The sequence below is a fragment of the Oryctolagus cuniculus genome, chromosome 12, assembly GCF_964237555.1.
Source record: "Oryctolagus cuniculus chromosome 12, mOryCun1.1, whole genome shotgun sequence".
In the NCBI taxonomy this organism is placed as follows: Eukaryota; Metazoa; Chordata; class Mammalia; order Lagomorpha; family Leporidae; genus Oryctolagus; species Oryctolagus cuniculus.
The window spans coordinates 110,096,630-110,113,874 of NC_091443.1; the positions used below are offsets into that span (position 1 = coordinate 110,096,630).

The 17,245-nt window shown below is 49.7% G+C and overlaps 1 protein-coding gene across 14 annotated transcripts in view; it reads right to left on the reverse strand.

Annotated features, from left to right (window-relative positions):
• NEO1 (neogenin 1) overlaps window positions 1-17,245 on the reverse strand; it is a 223,276-nt gene that overhangs the window by 85,004 nt on the left and 121,027 nt on the right. For 12 of the 14 annotated variants that reach the window (XM_070054699.1, XM_070054698.1, XM_070054702.1 and 9 more), the window contains exons 6-7: window positions 13,137-13,291; window positions 11,208-11,328 (exon numbers count right to left, since the gene is read on the reverse strand). In XM_070054699.1, the coding sequence (XP_069910800.1) occupies window positions 11,208-11,328; window positions 13,137-13,291 (276 nt within the window). The remainder of the gene's footprint in view (window positions 1-11,207; window positions 11,329-13,136; window positions 13,292-17,245) is intronic. The other 2 variants (XM_070054695.1, XM_070054691.1) reach the window with 1 other exon arrangement.

A 17,245-nucleotide genomic window follows, 5' to 3' on the forward strand; every position in this document is an offset into this window, starting at 1 on the left:
TTGAAAACATTGTTCAATAGAGGATTATAAAAACCGAAAAGACTTTAGAATCAAACATAAGGCAATATGAAGTTGAAATGTCAGCAAATAAAAACACCACTTACGGGGCAGGCATCTGACACAGTGGTAAGGGTTCAAGCCCTGGCTCTGCCCCAACACCAGCTTCCTGCCACCGTGTACCCTGGGAAGCAGCAGGTGTCTTTGCCACCCACATGAGAGATCCAGGCCGAGTTCCGGTTCCTGCTTCAGCCTGGCCCAGCTCTGCTGTTGTGGGCATTTTGGGGAGTGAACCAGCACATGGGAAATCTGTCTGTCTGTCCACCAGGCTTTTAATTAGGTACATCCAGGGCCGGCACTGTGGTGTAGCAGGTGAAGCCTCCGCCTGCAGTGCCGATATCCCGTGTGGGCACCAGTTCTAGTCCCGGCTGCTCCACTTCCATCCAGCTCTCTGCTATGGCCTGGGAAAGCAGTAGAAGATGGCCCAAGTCCTTGGGTCCCTGCACCCATGTGGGAGATCCGGAAGAAGCTCCTGGCTTTAGATTAGTGCAGCTCTAGTCATTGTGGAATGAACCAGCAGATAGAAGCTCGCTCGCTATCTCTCTGCCTCTCTGTAACTCTTTCAAGTAAACAAATAAATCTTTAAAAAATAATAATAATGTACATCTACTTTCTCTGTCTCTTTCTTTCTCAGTCTTTCAAACAGAGGAACTTACAAAACAAAACCTGACTTTCTTCTTCTACTTTTACATCCCTCACCCTTCTTCTGTCTCTTGTCTCGTTTTCATTTACTAAGTGTTAGAACAGAGAGACTTGCACTGACCACAAAGAACTGAAACCATAAACCAGTAGGGCTGAAGGTGTGCATCATGCAGACGTACGAAAGGTGAGAGAGTAAATACTTCAGGCACTGAGGACACTGTCTGTCCAAACTGCTCATCTGCCATCACTGTGCGTCACCATGCCGTTAGGGCATGAAAGACCATGGTTGGGACATGGACAATCGGTAAATGAATGTGTTCTAATAAAACCTTATTTACAAAAACCGCAAGTGGGCTGGGTTTTGCCTGCGGGGCACAGTCTGTCAACCTCAGTCTGGTCCACCTGCCCAGGAATACCCCACATCAGTGTTTCTCCAGACTGTGCCCCAAAGAACAAACAAAAGAAGCCGCTACATGGCCAGTGCCACACACACACCGAGTACCTTCCACCCTGGGGCCTCGCAACACCAATGGACACAGAGGCAAGGCCTCACTACTCCTCCTTCAGGCTGCCAGCCCTCCATCCTTAGCCTCACTACTCCTCCTTCAGGCTGCCAGCCCTCTGTCCTTAGCCTGTCAAATCATGAGACACCAGGGAAGTCCACTGGAATATACTCTCTTCATGGGCAACACAACCGAACTCTGCTGGGGGAGGCATCATCTGTAAGCTCTTTATTATTTTTGACTGATGTCGCTGGCAGAAAGCCATCAACGTTACGTCTGTATCTTCCCCACCCGTGGGCACTGACTGAAGGTGAGGTTACCACAAAGGAGGGAGGGAGGGAGAAAAGGCCCGCGTGGTTGTCTCACAACACTGAGAGAATACCCCCACCTGAAGACAAACAATGCTAACATTTTGGTGTAGGGATGTCTCAAAGTGTATGTCTACTGTAAATGCAAATATCTTTCTCTTTTACTTGATTGTATATCCTGAGGTTTTTCTGATACCATCAGAAAGTTCAAAGGCATGATTTTTAATGGCCCAATAAATTTTCCATCCTGCTGTTGTACTATAATTATTTTAACTACTTCCTCTATTTTGGGACATTTAAGTCATTTCCTATGATTTCTCTATCACTATTTCTTTTTGTTTTTAAATTACTAATATTGACCTTAATAGTCTTTGTCTAAATCTTTGACTCTTGCTCAGGAAAAATCCCAACAAGAACAAATAATGAGTTGAGTCAGTGATTTTTCAGATGCCACTGTCAAAATGGTTTCAGTGAATGACGTAACAATTTACATTTTCACCAAGACTGAAGGAAAGATAAAAAACTAATCACACCCTAGCTAGCCATTATAAAGTAATGTTCACTTAAAAACATAAAATCCTTATTACCCGGCAAAGTGACATTTTATTCATTTTTTCATCTTTGGGACATGGAATATGTGTCACAGGTCTATAGAAATTGTCTTTGTTCTATTGTGAGATCTATGTTTATATTAGTTATTTTATCATAGCTATCTGACTTTGTTAAATTTAGAATACTAATTTTCTGTGATTCTTATGATACTCTTCCCTAGCTTGTCTCCTCTTTCATTTGGTTAAGGTATTTCTCATATACAGAAGATTTTATTTTTTATACCCCAAAATGAGAAAGTTTTCCTCTGTTTTTTTTTACCATTCAGAAAAGCAAACAGCAAAGGCTCTTCCATCCTTTCAATTCTCTTGTGAATTAGATTTACACTCTCTCCTTTATCTATTTTGATATAAAAGGTTTTCCAAATCACCAACTAACCATTCACATACTATGTAATGTAAAATCCCTCCAGCACACACTGATTCGAGATCTCACATGCGCACATCCAAAACCGGTGACGCACATTTCTGTGGCACAAGCTTCTTCTAGAAAGGCCACCATATTTTTACATGAAGTGCACAAAGGCAACAACAACAATCGTGGCAGATCAGGTCCTATTAGAATTTAAACCAATGAAATTAGTAAGAAGGAAAAACAACAGGGAGGCTGGCGCCGCAGCTCACTAGGCTAATCCTCTGCCTGCAGCGCCAGCACACCAGGTTCTAGTCCCGGTTGGGGTGCCGGATTCTGTCCCTGTTGCCCCTCTTCCAGTCCAGCTCTCTGCTGTGGCCCAGGAGTGCAGTGGAGGATGGCCCACGTGCTTGGGGCCTGCACCTGCCTGGGAGACCAGGAGAAGCACCTGGCTCCTGGCTTTGGATGGGCGCAGCGCCGGCCGTAGTGGCCATTTGTGGGGTGAACCAATGGAAGGAAGACCTTTCTCTCTGTCTCTAACTCTGCCTGCCCAAAAACAAAACAAAACACAATAAGGAACATGTGCTCTCTTTAAGAAGCTAAAACATGGCATTGGAATTTAAGTCCACAGAAAGCAGTGGTAGTTTAAGACAGAATTGAAAATGAATTTCCTGACCATCAGGGAGGGAAAAAGCACACGGCAAACAGTTTATCAGGAGATTACGGTGCCACCTGCGGGGACTCTACAGAACATGCAAGCACGGACGTGTGACGACACAGCCCTTCAGTGGCATCTGCTGACGGCTGCGGAGCTTCAATCTTCCACGGTGTACAGAACACCAGGATACAAACCAGGACACAATATTCTCTATGCCCAAGAAAATACAGCAGTACTCAACCACCTTAACTCCTAGCAACAACGTGCTCAAGACACTTGAAATCAAGCAAACCCCAAGCGTGTCATTTCCTGCTAAATTCTCCCCTGAGCCGCTGACGTGGACTACCCCCGTTTCCGGACATTTCTATCTGCTTTATGCTGAAATCCAAACTCAATGCATCTTATACCCATTACGTCCCATGGTCCTTCTTATAGGACATGCATAAAGGCTTAAATCGGGCAATAAATACACCACTTATGGTAATTTTGAAATAAATATCATGTTGTTGAAGTATCTGCAGAGCTGAACACTTTCTGGGTTAAAGGGATGGCTTCCATCCCTGACAAACCAGCTCCCTTTTCACGTTAAGGCACGAAGCTGTTCACGCCATTTCTTCACATCCTCAAGTCCATAGGGTCTGTACTGACGCCCTCCCTTGGGTAATGGGTGGGTTTCTGTTTTTCTTGATCCACCTGGTTGAACCTGGTTGAATTTTATCCATCTTCTCAAAGAACAGGATCTTGACTTCGTTTATTTGCTCGTTGTCCATCTCATCATCGCTGCTTGCGATCGATCATCTCCTCTTGGTTTGCTTCACAGTTAACTGCCCTTTTAAATCCAGCTTTCGGAAGCCTCCCTCAGAGCAACACCTCGTCCCACAAACGTGGGAGAGCTGAGCTGTATTTCCATTGTCACTCAGCTCAGAATATTTTCCAACTTCCTGCATGACTTCTTTGGCACGTGGGTTATTTAAAAGGGTGTTTAATTCCCAAATAGTTGGAATTTTTCCAAATAGCTATTACTGATTTCTAGTTTCATGCCACTGAGGCCAAAGAACATGCTCCCTATGACTTAAATCCTTGTCCTAGTCCTCAGAAACATTTGCATTTGACACGGTGACTGGCAGGAACAGATTAAACGGAGTGGATCTTGCTAGTGGCCTCTTTCTCCTTTGTCCCACTCATTCTGTAACTTTGGCCCCTTCCTACTTACTTCAGACTGGGTAGCTGTCAAGGCTCCCCTGTATTTCCACTATCCAGTTAGTACTCCTGTTTCCTCTCCTGGTGCTCAGTGGTCTCCCTGAGAGTCAAAGGAAGCATCTTCAGATTACGGTCTCCATCCAACAGTGTGACATGGTCTGTGCTGCAGTTCAGTCCTACGTCACACTGAACATGCCGTTCAGCCACACATCTGGTTTTGTATCGAATTCCTGTTGCTCCGGGCCAGAGGTCAGCCGAGGCCCTGCCCCCTGCTTCTGCAGATGCAGCGTCCCTGAAACAGTGGGGGCTGCCTGGACCCCCAGTCCCTCAGAGCCACAGCAGCAGGGGCAGAGGCCAAAGCAACAGAAAAGCCAGTGGGTTCCTGCTCGGATGTCCAATTATCTCATAAAGCAATTCAAAATAACAAACACAACCTTACAGTTACTGTTCTATTTAAAAATCAATCACTCTAGCCTGCCCGTTTCTCTGGGAAGCTGCTCCGGGCTTCTATCGGGCCTCGTCAGAGGACTGTGGCCTGAAGGACTCCTTCAGCGTTCCTTGCAGGGAAGTCGGCGGGCAATTTCTCAGCCTCTGCTCTGAAACGGTCTTTCTTCCAGTTCAGCTCTGAGAGATACTTCGCTGGGCATATAATTTGGGCTTTTTTCTTTAAGGGCTTTAAAAATGTGGCTTGATATCTTCATTGTCTTCTCATGATTTCTGAAAAAAACTGCATTATTTCTGGTGAAAAGTCATAGTTTCATTACTTTGTATTTTTCCCCTTCAAATTTCTGGTTGCCTTCAAGATTTTCTCATGTGGGCTTCCAGTAACAGGCCTTCTTTTACAACTACTATTCTCATACTTGGTCTACTGGGGGTTATCTGAAGGCCCTTTTGGACCTGTGGTTTGATCTCAGTCATTTTTTGACATTCTTGGCCAGCACTTATTCCAGCATTTGGTTTTCCCTGTTCTTTTCCTCTTTTTTTCTGTGAGTCTCCAATTTATTCGACTACACCACCTAATATTGCCCATCTCAGATGCCCTCTTCAGTAACAGTCCACGGCACGGAGGCGCTACAACTGGCTCGTCCACGCACACGCTGAAGGACAGACGTCTACCTAGACTGCTTCCAAGTTTCGTCAGTAACTAATGAACATGCTGTAGGTGTTTCTGTGTGAGCTTTGTGTGAACGGACGTAAGTGGGCACAGTCACACTGAGTCTGCCGGTTGGATCTTACAGCAAGAGTAACTGCTGCACCGTCTCCCAGCCGTGACGGGGCATTTTGGTCACTCCTCATCCTCACCAGAACATGAGGGGTCAGTGTTTCGGATTTCAGCCATTCTTGTAAGTGTACAGTGGTAGCTCACTGGTTCTAGCTGTTTTGGTGTTTCAGACTATACTTTTTTTTAACAAGTTTCAGGCTCGCAGCAAAATTGAGCAGACGTGGATTTCCCGTATATCCTCTGACGTAAGGTGCACGACCTCCCGGACCAGAGTGGCACAGTTGTCAGAACAGATGAGCTCACCCTGACACCACCATCATCCAAGGCCACTGTTCACTCAGCGTTCGCTCTTGAAGGTGTGTATTCTAAGGGTTCAGACAAATGAACCACGACAGTGCTCTCTGCCGGAGAATCCGTACAAGAGCCCCACTGCCCTAAACCTCCTGGGCCCTGCCTCTTCTCTCCCCTGGCAACCACTGGTCGCTGCACTCTCTCTGCAGCTCTGCTTCTTCCAGAATGTCAGAGTGGCACGAGACTAGCTGTGGCCTCTCCAGACCCGCTTCCTTCACTTGGTCATATGTACTGACTGCCCGCGTCTGTCACGGTTTCCAGTGCATCTCCTCAGCGATGGCAATGCCTCATTACCTGGGGTACCACCCTTCCTCCTGAGGGCGTCTTGGTTGCACCCAGGTTTGGGCATGAGGAATAAGGCTGCTGTGAACGCTTGTGGGAAGGTTTTGTGAAAACCTAACTTCAACTCAGGAGAATGCCGGGGTGTGACCTCTGGATCACATGTTGACTGCATGTTTGGGGGCCAGTGCTGTGGAGCAGCAGGTAAGGCCGTCGCCTGCAGTGCCGGCATCCCATATGGGCGCCGGTTCAAGACCCGGCTGCTCCACTTCTGATCCAGCCTCTGTTATGGCCTGGGAAAGCAGCAGAAGGTGGTAAAGTCCTTGGGCCCCTGCACCCATGTGGGAGATCCAGAAGAAGCTCCTATCTTCAGATCAGCACAGCTCCAGCCATCGAGGCCATCTGGGTAGTGAGCCAGTGGATGGAAGACCTCTCTTTCTCTCTCCCCCTCTCCCCCTGTAACTCTGCCTTTCAAATAAATAAATGCACCTTTTGGTAAAGAGCACGTTTGTTTCTGAGTTCCTGGCTCGGATTCATCTTGTAGTGTAAGAGCAAACCTGCTGCTGTACGCACAGAGGTCACAGCAGCTGTCTGCGGTCCGGCTGCTTGCGTCTGTCCACACAGGCAGGCCTCTGCTTCTGAGTTGACTGACCGATGACTGGACACGCATCGTGGCACGCACAGCAGCAGTGAGGCCCGCTCACAGGAAACCACGCCTCTCCTGCCACGCCATCAGTGGGCGGGGCGCTGCTGAGCTGGGAGTGGATCTCGCCGTCACAGCTCACTGCAGGCTGCCCTGAGCGTCAAACTCCTCTGTGGCCAGACTTCTTCCACCGTCCTGTGCTTTAAGTTCCCCTGCCTCCCTGCCGCTCCGCTTCCAACCGTACCGACGTCCAGGGATTTCCACCCCTGCTCGCACTTTCTAACCAGCACGAGGCGTCTGTGACTTGGTGCGGGGTTCACGGCTGGGGCAGGCGGGATGCTCACCATCCTGAGCCAGCCTCCATCTGTGCTGGGAGAAGGTGGCAGTTTCCTGCTCTTGCTCCACCGTGGCAGAAGACCCCTCCTTGGCACTGGTGTAGAATCCTGGGGCCCCAAAGTGACCTTCTGCACCTGTTTCAGGGCCAAGGGCTTTCTCTTCCACCCTTCTCCCAGGGAATCAGGGCCAAAGGGCTCCTCTAATCTCTGACCAGACACTTGGAAATGAGGCTTCCTGCCCCCCCCCCCCCCGGCTGGAGGTCTGCAGGGATGGGTCTAGGAAACAGGAGGGCAGTCCCGCCCTCAGCTTTAGAGCACACATGGCCTCCTCCCATCTCCTGCTCTGCCCAGCTTAACCGGGAGCGGCTGACAGAGCTGCTGTTTGCAAGCAAGTGTACCCGAGAGCCCCAGGCAGTCCAACCTGGCCCACATCAGTTCAATCTTCGGCAGTTTTCTGCTTGCCCACTTTCACAGAAGCCATCTCTTTGCTCTGACTGTCACACAACCCACTGCTTGCCCTGCCAGGCCCTGGGCGGCTTGGCTGTCTGCGAGCTCGGCTCTGATGGCCCAGGAGAGGCTCCGAGCGGACAGACGACCAAGCTCCTCCTCCTGACGGAGGTTGCTCCTCGCACGCTCTTTGCACCGAGTGGAAGCACAGCTCCCTTTCCGCTCTCAGTCACCTTCCTCGTCTCCTTTTGTGAGGTCATCACCACTTGTCCAGGCACCCAGACAGAAACTTAGAAATTTATCTGGCTTCTCTACAACATTCAGCATCCAACTGAAGGTTTCAATCAGATAAATCACTAGTAACTCTTTATTTAGACCCTTCCTTGCCACTTCTCTAGACAAGCGCTCATCATTGCAGTACGCTGACGACAACACCCCTGCACTCTGCCTCCCCGAACCCTCCCTTCCCATCACTGTCTACCACAGCACTGCACGTCCCATGCTGCCTCACACGCCTCGCTCCCACAGTGGCAGGTCTCCAGACGACTTCGGAATGATCCAGACCGTCTAACAAATGTCTAGAAAGTTTCTCTCTTAAGGCTTATTAGAAACTAGAGATCTTACATGAAAAAATCCCCTGCTTACAAAGACAAAATCCTCCTCTGAATCACGTGCTGCTTTATTAGCACCACAAAAATACCCCTGATCTGACCGTGCTACGCCTGTAGACAGTTCACGCCCGTAATACACTGTGCACTCCAGAGAGGCAGGGTCGGCTCTTACAAACGGCCGCATTCCCTATTTTAGCTTCCCCGTATAAATATCTATCTTGCAAATTAAAATAAAACAGCAAAATAGAAAACAAAATTAATAACATGGCACATACTTTCCATTTTAAAATCTATTCATCCTTAAGATATCCCCAAAAAGGTCAACTAAAATTTTTACCAGTTCATTTAATGTGGCTCTGAGAGAGAAGCATACACACTATGACTGTAACTATTACACCACCCCAGTGTTTTTCAGAGGAGGGCTTAATTAGGGTTAGTTTAGGGACCTGCTAGAATAACCAATCATTTATACTTGTCAGGGTTTGATTTACAAAGCTAACTCCAAACACAAACATACTGAAGTCCTCTGCTGAGCTTCACGTAAATCTCGCTCGGAGCACTCACGAATGTCGCTGCCACCTGGACAGAGCGGCGAGCCTGTCTACCTCCCGGATCCTGCCAGTGTGCTATCTGGTAATTTTATGCCTTTTTGTAACAGAACTCACTAGCACACACATTTTTAAAACAGCACATAAAACCCTACTCACTACTTCGGTGAAAAACCAGAGCGATCCCTTCTCTGCCAGTGAGCTTCCTGGCCAGGCCACAGCTGTCCCTGGATTTGACCTGGAACCACACTGGCACCTGGCCACTGCACAAAAGATCAGACACCTAAAGTGCCCTTTGTCATGAAGCCTTTGAAATGCTCACCATGCAAAATGCTGCCGTTGCTACAACAGATAAAGCATTCAACAGGCGCCTTTATCAATTTTACGCAGAACCACTTCCCAACAACCCAACTGTTAGTAATTCAGTATGAGAAAACAATCCCATGAGAAAGTTCCAGGTGGTGGGCAGTTGGCCGGTGGTTACGCCTGGGAAGACATTTGCACCCCACAGTGCTGTGCCCAGGTTTGTGCCTTGATCAAGTCCGAGTCCAGCTTCTTGCTAATGCTTCACCCAGGTGATGGCTCAACTGGCTGGGTCCCTACCAGGAGTGAGCTCCTGGCTCCAGCTTTGGCCTGGCATAGCCCCATGCACTGCTGGTACTTGAGCACTACGCCTTTCAGAAAACATAGGATTGTTCATAATAGAAAAAAATCAGGAGACATCTGAAATGTCAACTAGTAGGGAACCAGGTAAATAAAACAAAGTGCACATCCACTATCCAGTGTCCACCTGGATTTGCTGATATGGAAAGATGTTCACAGCATGCTGGGGCAAGAAACCGAAGGTCCCAACACACACACCGCTGTGTGCACTCAAGGAATACCCCGGGGTGGCTGGGTCTGGAGAGTGGGCAGGTTTATTTCCTCTCAGTTCCAAATGCAGACTCATTGCCTGCTCTGCCAAAACGGGGCTGGGAGCCAGGTGCTGTGGCGCAGCAGGTGACGTTGCCACCTACAGTCCCAGTATCCCATACGGGTGCCGGTTCAAGTCCCAGCTGCTCCATTTCTGATTGTGTCCCTGCTAAGGGCAGGAAAAGCCACAGAGGACAACCCAACTGCTTGGGCTCCTGCACCCACATGGAAGACCCAGAAGCTGCTCCTGGCTGTGGCCTAGCAGAGCAGCCACTGGGAGCGACCCAGCAGAAGGAAGACACGCTGCCCCCTCTGCCCTCCTCCCCATAACTCTGCCTTTCAAATAATTAAATTTTGTTTAAAAAAAAATAGTGGGGCTGGGCTCTTAGCTATTTTTCCTTTGCCAGTGGATACCCGTGGTGAATGTCTCAGTGTAGAGCACTGGACACAGGCTGCCGCTGGGCAGGGCCTCCCTGGGACAGTGTGCTGCCTTGGCAGGCTCCTCTGGCCCGCAGCTTCCAGCACCCAACCCCTCAGCGGACCTAGAGCAGAACTCCTGTGGGAGACACCTCACTGTGAACAACTCTCCCCAGCATCCTTGGGAGGATTCTGAGTGACAGTGGGCACCACATCAACTCCTCTGCCTTCCAGTAAACCACGGCCACACCCTCCCCACAGAGTCTGATTCCAGACCTTTCTCAGACCAAGGTTAACAGCCACTCCTTCCACCAGCCACTTCCTGCAGCCGACCCCAGGGCGATTCCAGCTACTACAGTTAGTAACTCTTCGTGGTACGCTTTCCCTGCTCCAGTTACAGTGTGGTTCTTCCCACCTGACTCTGGCTGATACAGGGAGAAGGTTTTGTTTTCTTTATACTTCTCAATATTGTCTGAATTTTTTGTAGGAGACTCTTTTTTTTTTAAAGTGATATTTAGAAAAATCAAGTTAATTTTATTTGGGGGAAAACTGAAGACAATTCAATGCAAAGTAATCATTACCTTAAGAAGTATCTCTGGGACCAGTGTCATGGCACAGGGGGTGAAGCCACTGCCTGCAATGCCAGCATCCCATATGCCAATCTAGCTCCCTGCTAATGTGCCTGGGAAGGCAAAGATAGCCCAAGGGCTTGGACTCCTGACACCCACGTGGGAGACCCAGATGGAGTTCGAGGCTCCTGGCTTCAGCCTGGCCCAGGTCCAGCAGATGGAAGATTTCTCTCTCCCTCTCTCTTTGTAACTCTTTCAACCAAATAAACAAATGTTTAAAAACAATTGTGAGATTAAAATGACTGAATTCCAACAAGCATTTGTCTAAAACTCTGTATTTGTTCAGCTTTCTTTAATACCAATGTCTTGTCATTACCCAAAATTGTGTCTGTAGGCCACTGAAGTGATAAAAATGATTTAGACTGCTCTTCCTTTTCTCTTAGGCCCCAAGACACAAAGCCTGAGGGCCCCGGGGCCGCCGCGCTGGCTGCTCACACACAGTCCCTGCAGTCAGGCGCCGTGGCCCTGCTGCCTCCACCCCTTACCATGCTCCAGGATGACCAGCTGGGCTCCAGCCTGCGCGTTCCCAACATCGTTCTCAGCAATGCACTGATAGAACCCTTCATCCGACTTCACCAGCCCTAAAACCTGCAGGTTGTGTTCCTTCTGAGGAGAGAACAAACAGAAGTTCACGATCTGACTGAAGAGCACTTCTGAAAATCTCAAGGATATGCATTTTGGGAGGGAAAAATAAAGATGTTATGATTCAATCACTGGTTACCTGCCTGTGTGCCTACTGACTGAATTTTCTGTCAAAGTACTGTGACGTTCTTACTTAACTGACAAGGACAGCAGATTCTGCGGCTAACAATGAGAACTGTAATGCTTACAGAAAGTCAGACTGTGAACTCGATCTTTACTTGGAAAAACATCTAGCAAACAATACCACGTGACCATAGTTACCAGTCTGAATTTGTGAATTGAAGGTATTATTGTCCTAAGATTATCAGTAATGTCAATAGTTCTAACAGTTCCACTCTAATAATTTAAATGAGGTAGTTTACACATGAGTTTTCTTTAGACTATAAAGTTCTGTATGAATGCCCACTATAGTTATTCATGTAACAAATAGGACTTCAAAACAGTGAGCATATACGGATAAAGATTAAAGAATGTTAATTTAACCATAGCAGATTGCTCTTTCATATTAAATATTTGAATTTGTAACATGAGATTATACATTTCAAAAGCAGAAAATATGTTCCTACTAAGAATGAACTACTTACATGACAAATTGATAATGAGACAGTAAGTCTCTGACAACCCTGATAAATTCTGATCACTTTTATGAATGCCGTGTCACACAGAGACCTTACACATATCATTAATCGTTTTTACCGCTGAAACCTAGACACTGTCACTACTAGGATGTTAGCTAACGATGACAGTATTAGCAGACAGACCAACTAACACGTAAAGGCTCTTCACTGAGTGTCCACACCCTTGACACTGAAGGGTCTGGCCACCAGTCAATGATTTTTGGTGAAGTTTTGTACAGTCTGCTGCACTCTTAGTTAAAACGTCAGGATCATTTTTCACACTTTCAGGGAGCGATTTCTGCTCCCTGACTGGGCAGCTGGAAGACAAGTGGGGCGGTGCTTACAGCACCGTGCTGCTACCACTGCATTCCACGTGGTCTCCCACGGACCGCCAGGACGCTCCTGGGTGGAGCACGCCCACAGGCCAGGGAAGGACTGCACTCCACGTGGTCTCCCACAGACCGCCAGGACGCTCGTGGGCGGAGCATGCCCACAGGCCAGGGAAGGACTGCACTCCACGTGGTCTCCCATAGACCGCCAGGACGCTCGTGGGTGCAGCACGCCCACAGGCCAGGGAAGGACTGCGCTCCACGTGGTCTCCCACGGACCACCAGGACGCTCCTGGGTGGAGCACGCCCACAGGCCAGGGAAGGACTGCGCTCCACGTGGTCTCCCACGGACCACCAGGACGCTCCTGGGTGGAGCACGCCCACAGGCCAGGGAAGGACTGCGCTCCACGTGGTCTCCCACGGACCACCAGGACGCTCCCGGGTGGAGCACGCCCACAGGCCAGGGAAGGACTGCGCTCCACGTGGTCTCCCACGGACCACCAGGACGCTCCTGGGTGGAGCACGCCCACAGGCCAGGGAAGGACTGCACTCCACGTGGTCTCCCACGGACCGCCAGGACGCTCCTGGGTGGAGCACGCCCACAGGCCAGGGAAGCACTGCACTCCACGTGGTCTCCCACGGACCGCCAGGACGCTCCTGGGCGGAGCACACCCACAGGCCAGGGAAGGACCGCACTCCACGTGGCTCTTGCTGTCTTCACGCGCAGGACGAAGCGGCTGTGCGGAAGATCACTGCTCTCCTGGTGACCACATTTCAGGACACCTTCAGGTCTCAGAAAGCAGTGCCCTTCTCGGAAGATACTTACTACAATCTTGAAGTAATCACTTGGGATCACCACGTCCCCATTTTTGACCCACTTCACAGTTGGAGCTGGTTTCCCAGTCACTTCACACTCGAACACGATATCCATGGACTCGTGAGCATACAGACTGGCCGGTCGCTTGAGGAACTCGGGGGGAGCTTGAAGAGAGGAAGAAAACCAGGATGTACTAATGACAAAACAGGCCGCTATTCATGTTTCAACCAGTTTTTTAAATAAGACACAAAGAACTTTTATTTGAAGACTTCACATATTTTTACAAAAGCATAGAGCAAATATATACTGAAAACATGTTAGAAACATACTATCTTTAAAAACTGACTTTCTGGTGTAATTACCTGTTATAAATGAACTATTTTAACTTCTCAGTTTCCCTAGCTCCTTGTTGAGAAGTATTTACAAGGCTGATTATATTGGAAAAAAGTGAAAATACAAACATTACAAGCTCTATTAAAGTGTACAGTAAAAACTATTTCCCTCAGAGTCAAATCAACAACCGTCACTAGAGAAACCGTCACCAGTTCCTGCACAACACACTCTCACTAGATGGGTGGGAGGGCCCTGACAGCACCCTTGGGGGAAAGATCAGAGTACTTGGAAAAGCCAGACTTCCAACAGCTCCCATTCCCTTTGCTCCAGATGTAAACTGCTGACCGACAGACAACAGATTCACAAGACCGCTAATTACAAGAGACGAAGTAGACCACCTAGTCCGATGTCCCACTGAATGCTTCCGTTTTCTCTACAATGTTCCTGAAAAAGGATCTTACTGATCCCTGCTGGGCGATTTCACAAGGTAAGAAACCCACCTCACTGCGCAGCCAGCCCGCTGGAGGCCAGTTCCAGCCAACGACAGCAACGGCAGCCGTACTAACGGCTGAGCTACCAAGGGCTCGACCCGCTGGGGTTGTGTTGAATATGTAGCAACCTGACATTTTAATGATACACAATCTTTCTTTCTATAAACATGGCTTATCTAAATGTTCATTAATGGCTGGCGCCACGGCTCAATAGGTTAATCCTCTATCTTGCAGCGCCGGCACACCGGGTTCTAGTCCCGGTTGGGGCACTGGATTCTGTCCCGGTTGCCCCTCTTCCAGGCCAGCTCTCTGCTGTGGCCCGGGAGTGCAGTGGAGGATGCCCCAAGTGCTTGGGCCCTGCACCCCATGGGAGACCAGGAGAAGCACCTGGCTCCTGCCATCGGATCAGTGCAGCGCGCCGGCCGCGGCAGCCATTGGAGGGTGAACCAATGGCAAAGGAAGACCTTTCTCTCTGTCTCTCTCTCTCACTGTCCACTCTGCCTGTCAAAAAAAAAAAAAAGTTCATTAATGTTTTACAAATCATTTATATATACTTTGCTAGGTATATACCTGAAGAATTTCATATTTTTTAAAAGATGTTATTTATTTGAGAGGCAGAGTTACAGACAGTAAGAGGGAGGGAGGGAGAAAGGTCTTCCCTCCACTGGTTCACTCCCTAAATGGCGTTAACACCCGGAGCTGCGCCGATCCGAAGCCAGGAGGCAGGTGCTTCTTCTGGGTCTCCCACCTGGGTGCAGGGGCCCAAGCACTTGGGCCATCTTCCACTGCTTTCCCAGGCCATAGCAGAGAGCTGGGTTGGAAGAGGAGCAGCCAGGACTAGAACTGGTGCCCATATGGGATGCCGGCGCTTCAGGTCAGGGCGTTAACCCGATGTGCCACAGCACTGGCCCCAGAATTTCACATTATTTTGGTGCTACTGTAAGTGGTACTTTGAAAACTGTTTAATTTCTGATTGTTCTATGCTAGTCTGCAGAGGTCTGATTCATGTGTATTAACCTTTTACCCCATGACCACACTAAGCACACTCGTTAATTCTACCAGCTTCTGTAGACACACTGTGGGATTGTCCACACAACTGTGTTCTCAGTGAATCGAAAGTTTTATTTCTTCATTTCCAATCTGCTTTTCTTTAAAGATGTTCTTCTTCCCCACTGCCCTGGGTAGAGTGGGGCAGGCCCTGGAAGAAGTTCCAAGCAGCGACATAACACAGGCAAATGAAGAATCAGAGGATGAGAGTAGGCACAAGCCTTCCTCCTGAAGGGAAAGAACATAGAATCTTTTTAAAAAATATTTTATTATTTATTTGAAAGAGTTACAGAGGGAGTTAGAGACAGAGAGAGGTCTTCCATCTGCTGCTTCACTCCCCAAATGACCACCTCAACAGCCAGAGCTGAGCTGATCTGAAGCCAGGAGGCAGGAGCTTCTTCTGGGTCTCCCATGCAGATGCAGGGGCCCAAGGAGCTGGGCCATCTTCCACTGCTTTCCCAGGCCACAGCAGGGAGCTGGATTGGAAATGGAGCAGCCGGGTCTTGAACCGGTGCCCATATGGGATGCCAACACTGCAGGCTGGGGCTTTACCCCCTGCGCCACAGTGCCGGCCCCAGAACATATAATGCGATACCCTTTCCAATACTGACCAGCCATGTGCAGTGAATTATCTACAGACACACTCCGCTGCATTTTCAATTAGAGTGTTCACAGTTTTCTTATCTAAGACTTTTTCCTACAAAAATAGCTATCAGTTTATGGCCTCTCAGCTCCAAATCAACTACTTTTTTTTTTTTTTCAGTAATGGATACTGACAGTCAAGCTGGCACTTTGTTAACAGAATGCAAACCAGTGCAGCGCACAGGGCTCCTCTTCCAGGTGGGAGTACCCAGCACAGGGCTCCTCTTTCAGGTATGAGTACCCAGCACAGGGCTCCTCTTCCAGGTGGGAGTACCCAGCACAGGGCTCCTCTTCCAGGTGGGAGTACCCAGCACAGGGCTCCTCTTTCAGGTGGGAGTACCCAGCACAGGGCTCCTCTTTCAGGTGGGAGTACCCAGCACAGGGCTCCTCTTCCAGGTGGGAGTACCCAGCACAGGGCTCCCCTTCCAGGTGGGAGTACCCAGCACAGGGCTCCTCTTTCAGGTGGGAGTACCCAGCACAGGGCTCCTCTTCCAGGTATGAGTACCCAGCACAGGGCTCCTCTTCCAGGTATGAGTACTCAGCACAGGGCTCCCCTTCCAGGTGGGAGTACCCAGCACAGGGCACAGGGCTCCCCTTCCAGGTGGGAGTACCCAGCACAGGGCTCTCTTCCAGGTGGGAGTACCCAGCACAGGGCTCCTCTTCCAGGTGGGAGTACCCAGCACAGGGCTCCTCTTCCAGGTGGGAGTACCCAGCACAGGGCACAGGGCTCCCCTTCCAGGTGGGAGTACCCAGCACAGCGCTCTCTTCCAGGTGGGAGTACCCAGCACAGGGCACAGGGCTCCTCTTCCAGGTGGGAGTACCCAGCACAGGGCTCCTCTTCCAGGTGGGAGTACCCAGCACAGGGCACAGGGCTCCCCTTCCAGGTGGGAGTACCCAGCACAGGGCACAGGGCTCCTCTTCCAGGTGGGAGTACCCAGCACAGGGCTCTCTTCCAGGTGGGAGTACCCAGCACAGGGCTCCTCTTCCAGGTATGAGTACCCAGCACAGGGCTCCCCTTCCAGGTGGGAGTACCCAGCACAGGGCACAGGGCTCCCCTTCCAGGTGGGAGTACCCAGCACAGGGCTCCCCTTCCAGGTGGGAGTACCCAGCGCAGGCACAGAGCTCCCCTTCCAGATGGGAGTGTATTCCTCCTGCCCCAAGGTGTGGCTGCTGGACCCAATGACCGTGGCCTTGTCTCCAGCAGGTGGATGCTGCACACCTGGGGGCAAGTGCGGGCTCACCATCAGTCAGGCTCACCGCACGCCAGCAGGTGGTGTCCTGGGCCCCAGCTGGGGCCCTTGCCGAGCTACAAGGTCTGACCACAGTCTTGGGTGGGGGAAGTCTCTTCCAAGTGTGCTACTTTTCTGGATTCTCTTTCTGCACTCGGGCAGTAGCAGCAAGTGATCCTCACGGCTGCAGTTCCGTGCTCCTGAGTAAACTTACCCCTTTGCAAACACATTTTAGCGTGGTTTCTAGCCCTTGATTGATGCAGTAAACTACCTTTCCCCTTTCCTCTACATGCTACCAGTGTTTCTTCTTGGTCTTCTCTTTCAACTTCGACTTAAGGGACTCACTGCTGGACCAACGTTTAAGCTTTTCACGTGT